General features: G+C 37.3%; 2 protein-coding genes across 15 annotated transcripts in view; one reads left to right on the forward strand and one right to left on the reverse strand.

The window, feature by feature from the left end:
- The window catches only part of gria2b (glutamate receptor, ionotropic, AMPA 2b), a 64,519-nt gene extending 47,268 nt beyond the window's left edge, over positions 1-17,251 (forward strand). Inside the window, exons 7-17 of one of the 9 annotated variants that reach the window (XR_015506602.1) lie at positions 855-1,022; positions 2,557-2,661; positions 2,735-2,842; positions 2,935-3,141; positions 3,268-3,635; positions 6,917-7,115; positions 8,344-8,591; positions 9,762-9,876; positions 10,317-10,431; positions 13,739-13,988; positions 15,549-17,251. Coding sequence is in view for 6 of the 9 variants with exons in the window: in XM_087280061.1 (XP_087136187.1) it covers positions 855-1,022; positions 2,557-2,661; positions 2,735-2,842; positions 2,935-3,141; positions 3,268-3,635; positions 6,917-7,115; positions 8,344-8,591; positions 9,762-9,902; positions 10,317-10,431; positions 13,739-13,873; positions 15,549-15,713 (1,959 nt within the window). In the remaining 3 variants the exon portion in view is untranslated. 9 annotated transcript variants of the gene reach the window in all.
- pdgfc (platelet derived growth factor c) overlaps positions 1-17,496 on the reverse strand; it is a 290,898-nt gene that overhangs the window by 232,415 nt on the left and 40,987 nt on the right. The window lies entirely within an intron of this gene.

A 17,496-nucleotide genomic window follows, 5' to 3' on the forward strand; every position in this document is an offset into this window, starting at 1 on the left:
CAATGTTGAGTCTGAATTATAGACCATTTTGTGGAATAAAAAAAAAAAAGAAGCAATGGTCCCAACATATTTCCTTTACATTTTTTATTTCTATAGCTTCCGAAAATCCACATATTGATAAATAATGTCATGATAGCTGTTTTAACGTAAAGATATGATTGAATTGCCTCTTATTACAGTTATGAAATAGTTTGATAAAAAGCAGCAAATGATCATGGGCCAATGACATGGCCACATTAAAATGGCATATAGCTTACCAGAAACCACAGAACATGTGATTTATGGAATCATTGCAAAGTTTAACCTAAATAGAGTAAAAGTTTATCATTTGTATGTGCTTTTAAGGCCTGTGACCACAGTATGTATGTAATTAAGTTTGGAGTTTAAAACATTTGGGTACAAGAAACTATGACGTTTGGGAGGTGTAAGAAAAATAAATTGTCTTAAACTATTTATGCGATGAAGACTATACAGTGTTATTTTACAGTTTATTGTTTGGTGTATGTACCTGAACACTGTTAGACTCCCTAAAATATGTAAAACAGGGCAAATAAAGCCATGAGGTAAAATTGTATTTATATATCGCAGAAAAACAAAATATCCAATATCCTTTTTTTTTCCAATATCGTGCAGCCTTAGCTTCAATGAATACATTTGTAAAAAATACAAGCATATGGCTTCTGTATACGTGCTATTCATTTTTATTATCCATTATATTGTATGTTAGAATTCATTTTTTCACAATAATTCTAGATCACATATTACATCTAGAACTGCAATATCACCTACAGGAATACAACTCAAAAAAATAAGCCACCCCATCTCTCTCTTTCTCTTTCTCTCTGTGTATCCAGTACACTTCAGCACTGACGTATGACGCAGTTCAGGTGATGACTGAGGCTTTCCGTTACCTGCACAAACAGAGAATTGACATCTCTCGTAGAGCGAACAATGGAGACTGCCTGGCCAATCCTGCTGTACCATGGGCGCAAGGGGTGGAGATAGAACGTGCCCTAAAACAGGTGATAAGTCATCCAGTAATAGTGCTAACCTGCTCCATTTATATATTTAGAACAAAAATCATACAAGAATCCCAGTGCTGCCACAAAATACTAATTAACTGTCATCTTAAGTCTAAAGCAGTATGCTTCACCCATTTTACAATTCATTTTATTACTATTTTACACTCACCAGCCACTTTATTAGGTACACCTTATTAGTACCGGGTTGGACCCCCTTTTGCAGTCAGACCTGCCTTGATACTTCGAGGCATAGATTCAACAAGATACTGGAAAAATTCCTTAGACATTTCGTTCCATTTTGACATCATAGCATCCCGTTGCTGCAGATTTGTCGGCGTGCTCTACTGGATTAAAAAAGATGCTCTATTGGATTGAGGATTTGGTGACTGTGGAGGCCATTTGAGGACAGCAAACTCATTGTCATGTTCTATGATGATTCACACTTTATAACATGGCACGTTATCCTGCTGGAAGTAGCCATTAGATGATGGGTACACTGTACTCATAAGGGGATAGGGATGGACATGGTCAGCAACAATACCAAATTGCCAAATTCCAAATTCTGACCCTACCATCTGAATGTCGTAGCAGAAATTGAGACTCATCAGACCATTTTTCCAATCTACTATTGTGGAATTTAGGTGAGACCTCAGTTTCCTGTTCTTAGCTGAGAGGAGTAGCATGCGGTGTGGTCTTCTGTTGCTGTAGCCCTTCCTTCTTAAGGTTCGACATGTTGTGTGTTCAGAGATGTTCTTCTGCATACCTCGATTGTGAGGAGTGGTTATTTGAGTTACTATTGCCTATCTATCAGCTCGAAATGTCTGGCCACTCTCCTCTGACTTCTGGCATTAATAAGGCATTTGCACCCACAAAACTGTCCTTCACTGGAAATTTTCGGACCATTCTCTGTAAACCCTAGTGATGTTTGTGCGGGAAAATCCCAGTAGATCAAAAGTTTCTGATATACTCAGACCAGCCCGTCTGGCACCGACAACCATACCACGTTCAAAGTCACTTCAATCACCTTTATTCCCCATTCTGATTCAACTGCAGTAGATCGTCTTGACCATGTCAACATGCCTAAATGCACTGAGTTGCTGCTATGTGTTTGGCTGATTACAAATGTGCGTTAACAAGCAGTTGAATATAAAGTGGCCGGTGAGTGTATTTGAAAATGTTCATGTCAGAATATGTTGTTTTGTTTATACAGTACATATACTGTACATGTTGTGCTGAATGATGATTTATTATTGTATGTATTAACTTGCTTTTAATAAGCTTTCTGTGTATAGAAAATACTTTTTGGCAAGTTTAAACACCAAAATGTACTTCCCATCTTTGACCATCATTATCAGAAGAATAATCTTGTTTAAAATACTCAAAGATTTTTAACCTATAAATGTTTAAAATAAAACTTTGAAGCTTTGTGTAAGAATTGAAGCAAGTCATTTTTGAAGCCTGCTTCATGTTTTTAACATTTCTTAGAAAACCTAAAAACTGGTTTTCCTCTCTCTGTAATATCCATTTCATGCAGGTGAGAGTTGATGGTCTCACTGGTAACATTCAGTTTGACCAGTATGGAAAGAGAGTGAATTACACCGTCAATGTCATGGAATTAAAAAGCAATGGAGCAGTTAAGGTAAGACTCAGTCCTAATAATGCACTTGCAAAGCATCATTTTATCAATTTACTCACAATCGTGACTATTTCAGATTGGCTATTGGAACGAAGTGGATAAAATGGTCGTCACAAAATCAGATCTCTTCCCAAATGACACAATGGGGCTTGAAAACAAGACTGTGATCGTCACCACCATTCTAGTAGGTTTTACTTGTGGTCGTCCAACATATTATAAAGTATTTTTTAGTAAAGCACTACTCTCTGACAAGGTGTTTCCTGGTGTCTTTTTCAGGAAGCCCCATATGTAATGTTAAAGAAGAATGCTGACCTTTTTATGGATAATGAAAGATATGAGGGGTATTGTGTGGACCTGGCAGCTGAAATAGCAAAGCACTGTGGATTTAAATATCAGCTGAAAATAGTAGGCGATGGCAAATATGGAGCTAGAGATGCAGAGACGAAGATCTGGAATGGAATGGTTGGAGAATTGGTTTATGGGGTAAGAAAGATTTTTTAGATGTGATTGAAAATGAGTCGAAAAAATAGCTTCAAGCACTAAGCTCAAGGATATATTGGTTAAAAATATAATTTAAGAATTAAACCGAAATTAAATCTCTCGTTTCAGAAAGCTGACATCGCAGTGGCTCCACTGACTATCACTTTAGTCCGAGAAGAAGTCATCGACTTCTCAAAGCCGTTCATGAGTTTGGGCATCTCCATCATGATCAAGAAGCCTCAGAAGTCCAAGCCTGGTGTTTTCTCATTCCTGGATCCACTGGCTTATGAGATTTGGATGTGTATTGTGTTCGCTTACATCGGTGTAAGCGTGGTGCTTTTCCTGGTCAGTCGTTTCAGTCCATATGAGTGGCACACAGAGGAATATGAGGACGGACAGATCCAGACCAACGAGTCGACCAATGAGTTTGGGATCTTCAACAGTCTTTGGTTCTCTCTTGGAGCTTTTATGAGACAAGGATGTGATATTTCACCCAGGTTTGTTTGTGATCTTGATTTCTTCAAGAAATGTTGAATTTGTAAAAGTTTTGAATGATTTCGTATGTAAAACAAAGGTTAGATTTGCAGTCATTTCATCTTTAGATTGCTAAGGGTAACCTTAGATAAAGTTTTATCTTCGGATTTAAAAAGTGTAGAGATACACAGTTGTCAAAATTATCCCTATTCCTAAGTATCTATAAAAATGACTAAACTCACTTTAATATGCATGCCAGGTCAGTAGATTTTACAGTGTAAAACATATTGCACCTGTTCATTTACAGTCCTGTAGTCCACCAATGCTGTTTAAGTAGTTAGTAGTCAGGCAAATGCCTTTCAAGAGTTCACATTTAGCTGGTGATTTATTATAAAGCTTGTTTGGCATGCTTTCCCCGGAGAGAAAACTGAGCTCATAAGAGCCTCGAGCCCGGGGCTCCCTCCCGTTGGCAAGGTGAGAAGGGAGTTTGAGTTCAGGTAGATCTCGAGAACTCTCCTGAAGAGATGCGCGGATGGGCTATTATTTAATCCGCAACCGCATCACAAAACTCATCATCCGTCCGCCATCCATCCGCACTAATTTTTGACCAATTTTTTAAAACCGCACTTGCCCACCATCTGCCGATTGAGCTCTTTATTTGAATGGCTTATTCCTTTTTATTGTTAAATGAATGTTTCTTTATTGATTATTAGATAATAGAGAATGACTTTAATGTAGACATGCAGTTAATCAAAACGTGCAAGTCAAATCCAGCATTAATTGACAACGCTTTGAAGTGACGCTAAACGATATGAGGACGTGTCTTTTCACTTGATTCGATTCCTTGAGTCTTTTCCTTGCGTCCTTCCCTCGCATCCTATAGGGGTGGAAAGACGAGGAAAGAAAGCAAGGAAAGGAAATGAGGGTGCACAAATAAGAAATGAGAGGCACCCTATAAAGCTCTCAGAATATCAGCAGTGAACCCCGTCTCCAATCGGCGCACAGGGGCAAAAATAAATAAATAGCCTAAATTAAACGCACTGTTCGGTACAATTTTTTTTATTGTAGCCTAATAGAAAACGCATTGACACATCATTTCAACATGCTGCTATTTAGCCTACTACTAAATGCCTGTTTCACTCATTTTTTTAGCAAATAGATAGAATAATAAGTAATTTACATTATAGCCTAATAATGTTCACATTTGTAATTGTCCATAGCAACCCCAAAATCTTACCTGCTTGCCTTGCACATCTAATTAATGGGCACAGTTTTTCGACTATTTTTTAATTTATTTATTTAAATTTTTTTGCTGTGGATGTTAGAAATCTGAAACAACACCAATTCAGCGACACAGATGATCCTTTATTGATATCTCTATTAGACAATACCTATTTTATATGCCAAAAGAAACAGCAGGCAGTAAAACAATATTAACATAAATATCTTAATGTAGGCATAGGCTAAAGTCGCATGCTTTTGCAAACAATTGCAAAAAATAATAAAATAAAAACGTCATATCATAGGTAAGCCTTGTAGGCTCAGTCACACCCACAATTAGAAATTAAATTAGAAAAATAAATATGCCATCCCTCTTTGAGCGAACAAAGTCTGACCAGGCTAAATTACCTGGATGACAAGTCTATGCCCCAATAACCCATGGACTTAGGATCATTCCCACAAACTTGAAGCATAATGAAATACTACGCCATAACAGTTGCGACAAATAAATTCTGGCAAAATAACCTAAAGCCTGGAACCTAAAAGCGAGGCCAACATGTCTAGAAAAGAATAGGCTAAACCAATATGAAGGTAAAATTATCAGCTGACCGAACTCAAAAGTTTATATTTAACATATGTGTAGAACATAGGCTAATTTGATTAATATGCCTGACCTTAGGTCTAGTTTGAATTTTTCTTGGCACTATGCAGGAATAAAATAGCATCTACAGTGTCAGGATTCAGACGAGAGCGCCTGGCCTCTAATGCGCCCTGCTGCACTGAAGGAGCGCTCGCTCGCAGCACTTGTTGCTGGAATGCATAGAATTCTCTTGGCAAGGTGCTGTAGTCGTGGGAATAACTGCCTTGTTTCTCCCAAAAGGAAAGTAGATTTTCCTCTGCTGATCCATCTATATGGAAGTTTGTAGAGGAATACTTCTGTACTACATCCAGAATCAGTGTATCCGATTCCTCCTCTCATTCTGTGAAGTCAGTCCTAGGCTTTTTCGTTGGTGCGCCAGCTATGTCAACAAAAACAGTACAACCGCCCGCCACCCGCCCAAATTTAATTAAAATATTATTTTTCGTCACATCATCCGCCGGTTCCGCGGTTCATCCGCGCATCTCTACTCTCCTGCTGTAGTTGCTAATGAACAGATAGTGATTACTCTTAACAGATAACTGCTTACTAGGTGCATGTCCATGGTACTGATTTGGATTAGCCATTTGACTTAGGTTGCATGTTTTTGGATGGTGGGAGAAAACCAGGGAACCCGGGGGAAACCCATGTGAGCATGGGGAGAATTTGTAAACTGCACAGAAATGTTAGCTGGCTTGGTAGGGACTAGAACCAGTGATGTTCTTGCTGTGAGGCAACAGTGCTAACCACTGGGCCATCGTGCCACCCATCTAGAAAAGGATTAGGAGTAGGGGTGGAATTCTTTAAAATGAAGATAGCTGTTATGTGGAACTTAGGGAATTTATAGTGGCTTAGAAATTATCTAATTGGTGAATCATACATTGAATAATGCGGGACCAGCCGCAAGCAATCATAAGAATGTGATCCTCTCGAAATTAGTTAAAAAAAAAGAAGATGTACTATAATGTACATACTGTATGCATCACGTCACTTTTCACAAATTCGATTTTTTTGTAGTTAACATGATGAAAAATTATTGATTTAATGTTGAAATTAATAAATATACATCGGTAAAATATACACATATTTAATACTGTTTACTATCCATCACAGTCTCAATATAGGTGTCATAGATCCAGCTATTCTATCAATATTAGCTATTCTTACAAATAGCTTAAAATCAATAAAAATGCATCTGTTCAGACTTAGAGCTGACTTATTCACACTGTTTTACTTAACATCTTTTTAAAAATGATGCAAGACATTACATTGGATTGTATTTGCATGTTATATATTGTTAAACATGTATAGTTAAAAAAAGGAGGCAGTTGATTTTCCATTACACACATTTTGTTTTCCACACGGCCTGTTAGCTGAAGATGACATTGTTAACAGTGATAATCGTGCTTTCATCCTAATAAACCCCACTGGACATTTTTCCACTAGGTCTCTTTCTGGCCGCATAGTTGGAGGAGTCTGGTGGTTTTTCACCCTGATCATCATTTCTTCCTACACGGCTAACTTGGCTGCCTTCCTAACAGTGGAGAGGATGGTGTCTCCAATTGAGAGTGCTGAGGACTTGGCAAAGCAAACAGAGATTGCTTATGGAACATTAGATTCTGGTTCAACAAAAGAGTTTTTCAGAGTAAGACGTTCATTTTATCCATCCCTCAAATTAATGTGCCAACATTTTCTTTACTCATGCATTCCCAGTTTGTTTTAAAATATGATTTGAAAGAACTGATTAAATCTCAAGTTAAATACTGAACTAAATGTTACATTTCAATGCTATTTGGCCAATGTTTCCACCTGGTATTAACATGCAATACAAATCACAAGTGGTCCTGAGACACAACACCATTTCCACTTGACATTATGAAGCTTTTGAATGCATCTCTTGTGACTACTTTTTTCAGATTTCAAAATCCTTCCCTCTTATTTTATCGCAGCTTAGAGTGTCACACAAGCACTTTTGAAAGAATAAATGAATGTTACACTGGTTATAAGGGAGCATGAAAACAAGCTGTTGATGGCAACTATGATTTTTCATCAGAATCTATGTGTTTTGGTACAGTGCAATGAATAAAAATATAATAATAATAATAAACTTTATTTGTATAGCACTTTTCCAACATACATGCAACTCAAAGTGCCTCACAAACAACAACAAAAGCATTAAAATAGACCACAAAAACTTATCACATATACTGAAATAAAAACATTCATGTACACAAGATGTAAATATATATTCACATGATCACACACACAATAGTCCTTACATATGCAGGCACACACCATACATTACATACATAAACCTACAACAAAATAGATAAAATGCGTACACCTAACAAACTTGTTTAATCATACGCAATTTTAAAAAGATGTGTCTTAACACGCTTTTTAAAAACATGAATACTTGGTGATTCTTTCACTTCAAGGGGGAGACAGTTCCAAATTTTTGGAGCATAATGGCTAAAAGAAGTGCCGCCAGATCGCATCAGATTTACAGGATAAAATTCTAAAAGTCCAGCACTAGAAGAGCGTAGTAAACGGTTTGGATTATATTTTGTTAAACAACTTGTTCTAGTGGGCTTTCTCAAATCTCATTACACTCAATGTTTTTGGTCAATAGGGAGAGTTTTACCATGTTTACAATTAAAAGCATTTACAATTATCTCTGGAGGTGGTTGATAGTGGACAAACTCACACTTACATTTAGCATGACCCACATGTGATTGGATTGATAAAAACACATCTTTATAATCACGTGTAACACTGTAATTACAGTAAATTTAATATACCTATTTGCTATTGTTAGAGATTTTAAATTTATTTATTTTTTTATTAACTACTGTGTCTTCTTTCTTGCACAGCGTTCCAAAATTGCACTTTTCGACAAGATGTGGACTTACATGAAAGGTGCAGAGCCCTCTGTATTTGTTAAGACGACGGCAGAAGGTGTCATGCGAGTGAGAAAGTCCAAGGGGAAGTATGCATACCTACTGGAGTCCACCATGAACGAGTATATCGAGCAGCGCAAACCCTGCGACACTATGAAGGTCGGAGGGAACCTGGACTCCAAAGGCTACGGCATCGCCACCCCCAAAGGATCCTCATTAAGGTGGGTGGAATAGTATAACAATGTGTCCAATGTTGTTATAGTATCCCACCTACCCTGATGTAGCTGTGCTCATGTGTCCTGGTTTGTATAAAAGACATAGATTTTGTAGCTGGATACTTTAAAGCTAAATTAATAAAGGATAAAAGAAGATTTTTTTTTTTAAAGAATAAAATAGTAATCATGCAAAATTTTTTACTGATAAAAAAAAATCTAAGAGTAAAAGAGTACCTCATTTTTATTTTAGAGGATTTGAATATCTCAATTTTTCATACATAATAATTATTTGAATACCTTAATATTTTAAACTTTACAAGCTACAAATAATAAGAATACATTTGTTTATGCTTTGAGTAATTTTAACAAAATGCTAATCTATAGATCTTTCAGATTGTCTTTTTCAAGAGCTGTGTCTTGTTCTTTGTCTTTTGAATGTTTCAAAGTTTTGCCTAATATCCTCTTCTATCATGTCTCCCATCTCTCTATATTCATTAATTATTGCTGTCTTTGTTTATTCCTAATAATGTGATGATTTCTGAACTGTTTTTGATCAAACCCTTGCAGTACACATTTTCAATAAAGAACATTAACAAAGACGTTCTTTGAACTTCCAATTTGGCCAGTCAACCCAAATTTAGCAATATTTACGCAATAGGTGGCACTGCTTGGGTTTACATTTGTAAATGCTTTTATTGAATATATGCTGATGGTTGATTGATATGTATTGCATAATGCCATCTCTCAGCATTAGACACAGTCTTCGTTAAGTGGGATTCAATTTCTCCTCTGAACAGCAGTCTGTTAAGAACTGGGTGGGTGGGCTTTAGGAGAAGATTGAATTATGCATGATAAAGTTATAACCGACTTTTATAGCTGTTCTGCTGTCCTTCTAGTAATGTTACTCGCAGGCCACTGCTATTAGTTATTAATGTGAGTACTGCGTTAAGCTTCTCTATTCACGGCACTCTGAGCCACCTTTATCACCTTAAAAACGTTTGATGCTATTAGTTGATTTGTTTTCTAACAATTTCACATTTTGTAAGGGAGGAGATGATTTCTTATTTGTTAAAATGCTGAAAAAGAGGAAAAGCAATCGTTAGGTTTGAAAGAGGACCATTGACAATTGCTAAGTTGGCTCACCCTGTCTTACAAGTTATGTTTTATCGTTTCAAGAAATGCGGTTAACCTCGCAGTACTAAAACTGAATGAACAAGGCCTGTTGGACAAATTGAAAAACAAATGGTGGTACGACAAGGGAGAGTGCGGCAGCGGGGGAGGTGATTCCAAGGTCAGCCCCAGAGAGCAAAGTGATGGGTAACTCAATGCAACACTCAAGTAAGCAGCAAAACCGCACAGGAACCAAAAGTCTGAAGATGGACGTTCTTTACACAACACTGACAGGTTTAGCATTGCTAACCATTGCTAATGAACACACACACACACCCACACACACATAAACAAAAGCTTCAAAATGCTCAGATTGGTCATCGTGTGCAGCACACATGGCTGTTGCCCTTGCTGCTTACTTCAGGCGATACGTTAATGCACATTTGGCTCTGCAAAACTTGCATTTGCTTAGGCCAAATGGCGCATCAACGTCATAATCGCTATGGCAATGAAGAAAAGAGGAGAGAAAAGGTGAAATCTAAGAGAAAGTGAAATCAGTGTGATGTAATAATAACATAAAATAACATTGATAATGTTATTTATGTTATTTCCCACGTGAAGAACGCCAGTAAACCTTGCAGTATTGAAACTCAGTGAGCAAGGCACCTTAGACAAGCTGAAAAACAAATGGTGGTACGATAAAGGTGAATGTGGAGCCAAGGACTCTGGAAGTAAGGTTAGTCGCTGCAGGTTCTATGTGATCAAGCACACTTTTGACTAGTGGGAATTACCCAATTTAAATAATAATGACTAAAAAAACAACTATTTTAGACAGACAATGCACAGATAAGCATGAGATGCCTTGGTGAGATTATTTGACTAATGCCTGCAGAGCTACTAATATTTGGTACCATCCACTGATAGTTAAAAAGTAATGCATGCCACTTTTGTCAATCATGTGCACTTTTTGTAATCTCTGTAACACAACCAGTGGTCTCCTTTCAGCTTCTCAATCTGAGAATCACAGATCCTGCTATTACTTGCAGACCTGTGCCAAGTTTAGAATAGCAGTTCTCAGACATTCATATCCAGCACATACAACGAAAGACTTCCAATTGTTCATTATTTCTCTCAGGTTACTCGTAGGACCATCTACAAGGGTGTCCAAGATTTTTAAATGTCTTTGTTTCATTGTGTGTTAAGCTGTTTGGTTGTGTGTTGTCAACTGTGTTATCGTGGTATGGTGTGCTTTTTTAAATGATTTAATTGAAATGTTTTTTTTTTTTTATGTATGTACTGTACGTAAAACCTGATACATCATGCTTTGCCATGTTTGCACTTTTATAATACAACAAAAATGAGTATATACTGTAATACAACACTATCAGAAATACTTTCAGTAATAGTCAAAGCATCACCTTTCACTTCTACTTTCAAGTCCATTCACTCAGCGCCAACACTGCATAGTGTTTGCAATGCCTCTAGGCTTCTATTTTAAGCATGCAAGACCAATACTAAGTTTGTTGGATTACCTATAAAATTATGGAAATTGAAATCAGCAGCAAAATCTGACATGATTGTCTGTCATTCAAATTGTTAAGCTATTATTTTAAGGAGAACCAGTTGATTGGCATGGGTAGCTCCTAATGGATGATTGGCTCCTTTACTGAGAAGGACTTATTCCTCAATGTTACACATTCTTCCCCTTCAAAGTTTTGTGAGTAGACTGTTCTTGTAATTCTATAGACTTCAGTTCAGTCTTGTGTTCTAGGTTTGTTTGGCAAAATCATCTGCTGTTGTCTATTGAGATGTACAGTAGATATTAGATGCATAAAACTAGATTAGCAGGTGAACAGTCAACTTAGGGTGCTTCCACACCTGGCTAATTTTGTTCAGTTAAAACGTACCTGAGTTTGTTTGCCTTTTTGATGAAGTTTGCTTGGGCAGGTGCCAAACGTACTCAGGTGCGCACCAAAAGTGGACCAAAAAAGAGCACTGAGACTTGCTCAAAGACGTGGTCTCGGTACGCTTACAAGCGAACACTGGAGCAGTTAATTTGTGGTGAGAATTTGAACCGACCGAACTGACCCAAATGCAAAAGGTACTTTGCTTTTTTGGACTAAACCAGCTGCGACATGCATTCTGGCATTAGAAAATGTGTTTTGACACTTTACCGCTATTATGGCAGGTGTTGTTCAAATGTGGAGTTGTGAGGAGGTCCACACTGCCTGCTGACTTTTCCTCCTCTCTCTCCTCTACCTGTTGCACTTATGAATTTCCTGCGTGTTAATTCTGAGAAATCAAAATGGAGTTTAAAAAGTTTGGCTAGCCAATGACAAATTTTTTGGTTCATTTTAACTGATTTGGTTCAAAGAAGACGTTGTGAGGAGGTCCATACTGCATGCTGACTTTTCCTCCACTCTTTGCTTACATCTGTATGTTGAGCATTTGAGTTTCCCACGTATTAATTCTAAGCAATCAAAATGGAGTTCTAGAAAATTTGTCTAGCCAACGACTAGTTTTTGGATTCTTTTTAACTGATTTGGTTCAAAGCAGACATTGTGAGGAGGTCTAAACTGCCTGCTGACTTTTCCCCCCGCTCTATCCTCTATGTGTTGTGTATCTAAGTTTCCCGCATGTTAATTCTGAGCAATCAAAATGGAGTTCTGAAAATTCGTCAAGCCAACAACTTTTTTTTTGTTGTTCATTTGAACTGATTTGGTTCAAAGAAGACGTTGTGAGGAGGTCCATACTGCATGCTGGCTTTACCTCCGTAATTTTCTTACTACTACGTGTTGCGTATGTGAGTTTCTCACATGTTAATTCTGAGCAATCAAAATGGAGTTCAGAAAACAACTTTTTTGGGTTCATTCTAAATGATTTGGTTCAAAGCAGACGATCTAGAGTGAAACAGAACCAAAATGGCAATAAAATGCCATAATGTATCATTTTTAAACTTGGTTTTAACCTTGCTAAAGATAGCTGGAGCAAAAGAAACATATTACAGGTGTGACAGCACCCTTAAACTTGAGTGTTCGTGGACAGACTTTGACTGTTCCAATATGGCAGGCAGCTTACATACAGAAACAACCACCAGTGAGGCATCTGTATGTATATTTATTCCACAGACAATATTAAATTAGTTTAATTCAACTTTACATCAAATATTGAGTTTGTAAGTTTTACTTTTACCTCATTTGACACAAAGCATTTATTTATTTATTTGGTAACATCAAAACATGCTTAAAGCTCAATTAATATTATAATTTAAAAAGTGAACTTATTAAACAATTATTTAAAGTTTTATATATTTATTACATTACACATCACAACTTTACAGTACAAAAATAATTACTATCACAAAAAGTCATTCTGTATCCGTCTATGTGTCTGTGTTTTCTACGTGGTCATGTTGTGCACAGTACAGTACACTAATATTTGCAAAGAATATCTAAATAACAGCCCCTCTCCCTCAGAGACCTTTCTGTAGGTGTGTATATGTGTGTTAATCTCCTGCCTTTTACCCACAATGCCTGTCATCTGCTTCCCCCCTGTGTCTAATGCTATGCCTTCCATCCAGATGCCTCTCTTGAGCATCCCTTTAAATGGTCCTGTAGGCTCTGACACAAGTGTAATTCATATCACAGCTAAGCATAGCACATTAACCCCTGCTATAAATGTGAATTCAACAAAGAGAATATTTACTACAGCCATTAGCACGAGGAAATGTAAGAAGTGTGATTTAAAAGCGCTTTGTTGCTTTGGTAGCCATCTCTCAAGAGAATGTTAAAGGCTTTAGTAAATCCATCCCATTCGAGCAGAATTGCTCAATGCCCCCCCATTGCATTGCTTCAAGGGCACATTAACCAGCAGCTGCAGCAGCACAGTTATTGTTTAAACATTACTGTCCTGAGCTGTGCATTTGTATCCACATAGACGTAAAATTGCCACTTAAATATTCTGTTATTTCTACATTTGAATGTTTAATACTGAGATGGTGTGCTTTCCCCGAGCGCTGACCCGTGTCTCGTGTGCATTTTCAGGAGAAGACCAGCGCGCTCAGCCTGAGCAATGTGGCTGGCGTCTTCTACATCCTTGTGGGCGGCCTGGGCTTGGCCATGCTGGTGGCCCTGGTCGAGTTCTGTTACAAGTCCCGAGCCGAGGCCAAGCGCATGAAGGTGGCAAAGAATGCACAGAATATTAATCCCACTTCCTCGCAGAATTCACAGAATTTTGCCACTTATAAGGAAGGGTACAACGTATATGGGATCGAAAGTGTAAAAATTTAAGGGGGTAGGATACGCGGCCGTCATTTCAGTCTGTCCCGTGCACGCTTCTTTTGGCTTCCCATCTGTTCCATTCCCTGAATGTTCTAGTGAATGAGGAGATTTGGACCGTAAACTGGATCGTATGTACTGGTGTTCTTATAGTGATAAAAAAGAAAAAAAAACTTCCTTTCTCCGCCTCTGCTGCACATATATACAGGAGAAAAGTTTTTTTTTTTGTATACCAAGTGACTTTGTTCGTCCACCTCATTGTCATGTATGACTGTTGTTATATCGTACATCACTATGGGAAGCTTAAATCCGCCATCGAATTTAAAAAAAGATTTCAGTGCGACTGTATCTCACAAATAATACTTTTTTTCACCTACAATATATAGTTTCATAGATAGTCTCATCTCATAGTTGCAACACATGAACATGCGATTCTGGAAAAAAGTTGAATTCTAAAACTGAATTCGAAGTCAAAAATGTGGATTATAGATAGCTGCATGTTTTAACTACTTCTTTAAATGAGTTGAAAAAACACAATTCTTTGTGATTTTGGCATAACGTAATTCAAGAGTTCACACTTAGATACTGTTTGACAACTTGTTAGCAAGTTAGCAGGTTTGGCATGCTGTCCCGGGAGAGAACCCTGAGCTCGGATATAGTTGAGCCCAGGGCTCCCGCCAGGTCCATAAAGCAAATGAGGGGAGTATGAGGTCAGGTGTTCTCGAGAGCTCCCCTCGGCAAAAGAGGAAAGGAGGAGAAGGGGTGGATGGGGGGTTTCTTCGGGAAAAGAAGATAAGGGAGTAGATCTTAGCTAGGTTATTTATAGTGAGTTTGGATTAATCCGATTGGCTAGCCAATGAGTGTAGATGAGTGGCCAGCTGCAGTCAATCATATCACGTGCTCCTCTCGAAATTAGTTTGTGAAACTTCATTTGTTTTATGTTCAATCCATTTAAATTTGTAAAAAACAATTAAGCTAACTTAATTGATTTGTGTTAGGACAACAAAGTAATTGTGTGGAACCTGCACGTCATGATTTTGCCAAGAACAAAATTCTTGTTTAACAAAAGTCATCATTTTAATGAAAAAGTTTATAGCTATCCTAACATTATCAAATATTTTACTCAGCGGTGGACCAATTAAAATTAAAAGATGTAAACTTCAAAATTGTGACAAATTCAGAATTGCATGAAAAAAATAAACTGATCGTAAAATCCTGTGAGATCTAAACCTAATTTAAAGAAAAAAGTCACTAATTATGAAATAAGTTGCAATTACCTTATACAGTATTCAACTTTTTATTCCATGGCAGAAACAAGCTTCCAAAGCATCTCCCTCATTCCCCGCTTGCGATATAATTTTTCTAAATGGTGTTTGCTTTCAACTTTGCTTCTCATTTTTGATGTTCCTCCATCACATCAACTGAACATCTGCATTTTCAACTAAACATATTAAAAATAAGCCTGAAGCCCTTTCGCGGGACACACACTAACTGTCCGCCCTCTTTCTGTTTGATGAATGTGTGCGCGCGTGGATGTTTGTTTCTCCGTTTGCGTGCATGCGTGTGTGTGTTCCAGGTGACCTTTTCGGATGCTATGAGGAGCAAAGCGAGACTGTCTGTTACTGGGAGTACTGGCGAGAACGGACGTGTGATGAGTCCTGAATTCCCCAAAGCCGTACATGCAGTGCCCTTTGTTAGACCTGGTGTGGGAATGAACGTCAGTCTGACTGATCTCTCCTGATGGATAAGAACCTGCCGAGTGCCTTACACAATGGTTTTCAATAGAGCGCGTTCTATTCTCTTTCCTGTCGCTCTCTCCCTTATCATCACTCGTCTGAATGGAGGATGGAGGCCTCATTTGATGTCATACAGACATAATCCTTCCTTGGCCCTTTATAACAAAAGATGCACTCTCTAGTATCGGAAAAGACACTCGCTTACCGAGCTGATATCCCCCCCGCCCCGTAACGGATATTTTCCACAACAAACTTGAAACTCACAGAAGCTCTGAGCGGGAAAGAGAGAAGTCAATAAAGTCTGTCTGTTTTCGTAGCTGACGCCATCTGATGTCTATTTCGGCTCAAGCACACTTTATCATCATCTGCTTCAGGATGTGAAATGTCTTTTTATTAATAAAAGCGACGGAAAATAAACTGTATTTTTATGTATTTTCACAGAAATGGCTTTTAAATAAACCTGCTTACATGTTAATTAAACCTGTAAACATACTTTTAAGAGCTTAGCTACTAGTTTCACATTTCAATGCCAAATATGTTGCTTCTCTTGTAATTTATTAGTCCTCTTCTGATATACTCATTAACATTTTGGTGTTAATACGAACTATCTAGCAATGCTTGACATTTGAAACATATTTGAAAAAGTGGGTGCCGCGGTTACGTTTTCTTACTTTCATCTACTTGTTTGGTTTCAAGAATCTGTTTGTAATTTTTGTTTATATCAAGAAAATCAGGGTAGCGGTTATAATATGTTTAAAAAAATGAAAAGAACAGAAAAAGTGTTTACAATGTGAACATAAAAAAGAAAAAAAAACGTACCTATTGTATTATTATTGCATATGTTTTGCTGTGAGATGAATAGAAGCATACACATCAACAAACTGCTCTGTTAAAAAATGCCAAATAATTAAGTGTGCCAAAATTATTGATAAATATAGTCATATATTAATCTGTCATCAATGTGAATGTAGTCGATACATTCTGTAAGTTTTGTTACTAAATGTACAGTTGGATGGTATACACAGTGATTTATTGAGGATCTTTTATTTATTTTTTTGTTTGTTTTGTTGGCTTTTCTAAAACTCTGTAACTTAAATCTGGTTTCCAAACATCTGGTTTTAATATATTATTTTATAAAAGATATCTGCCAATATACTTATTCAAGGTTATTTAAGATACCTACTGCACCACAATATTATATATTTTGTTTGGTAACAGTGTTATTTCCTATATAAGCAATGGCAACTGTAAGAGTTCACATTAGAGATTGCAATAAGCCAAGATTAAAAACAAAAGCAAACAAAGATGTCCCCGATTCAACAGTTGTGTGCATCTTCGTATAATTTCTTTCTCCTCTCTTCTCTCTCAGTCTTTCACACTAGACTGAGGGGCAAATACTGGATAACACTTCTCATTTTGTCATGACATACATGATATTTAGTTGAACATGTAATTTTAAAGACCGCTCTCTGCCATTTTGTAAATGAATGTGTGCCAACTTGTTTATTTTTTGGGATTCTTTCTAAATAAAAGCTGACTAATAGTCTTGTTTTGACTGCATCAATGACCTTCGATGTAAGTGTCACAAACTGCACCTTAGAGATTTTGGTCCATATTAACATGATAGCATCATGCGTCTGCACATTCATCACGTAAATCTCTCATTCCAACAAAGGTGCTCTATTGGATTGAGTTCTGGTGACTGTGGAGGCCATTTGACTACATGAACTTATTGTTACGTTCAAGAAAGCAGTCTGAGATGATTTGCTCTTTATGACATGGTGCGTT

The sequence above is a fragment of the Danio rerio genome, chromosome 14 (genome assembly GCF_052040795.2).
Source record: "Danio rerio strain M-AB ecotype USA chromosome 14, GRCz13ab, whole genome shotgun sequence".
NCBI classification, from domain to species: Eukaryota; Metazoa; Chordata; class Actinopteri; order Cypriniformes; family Danionidae; genus Danio; species Danio rerio.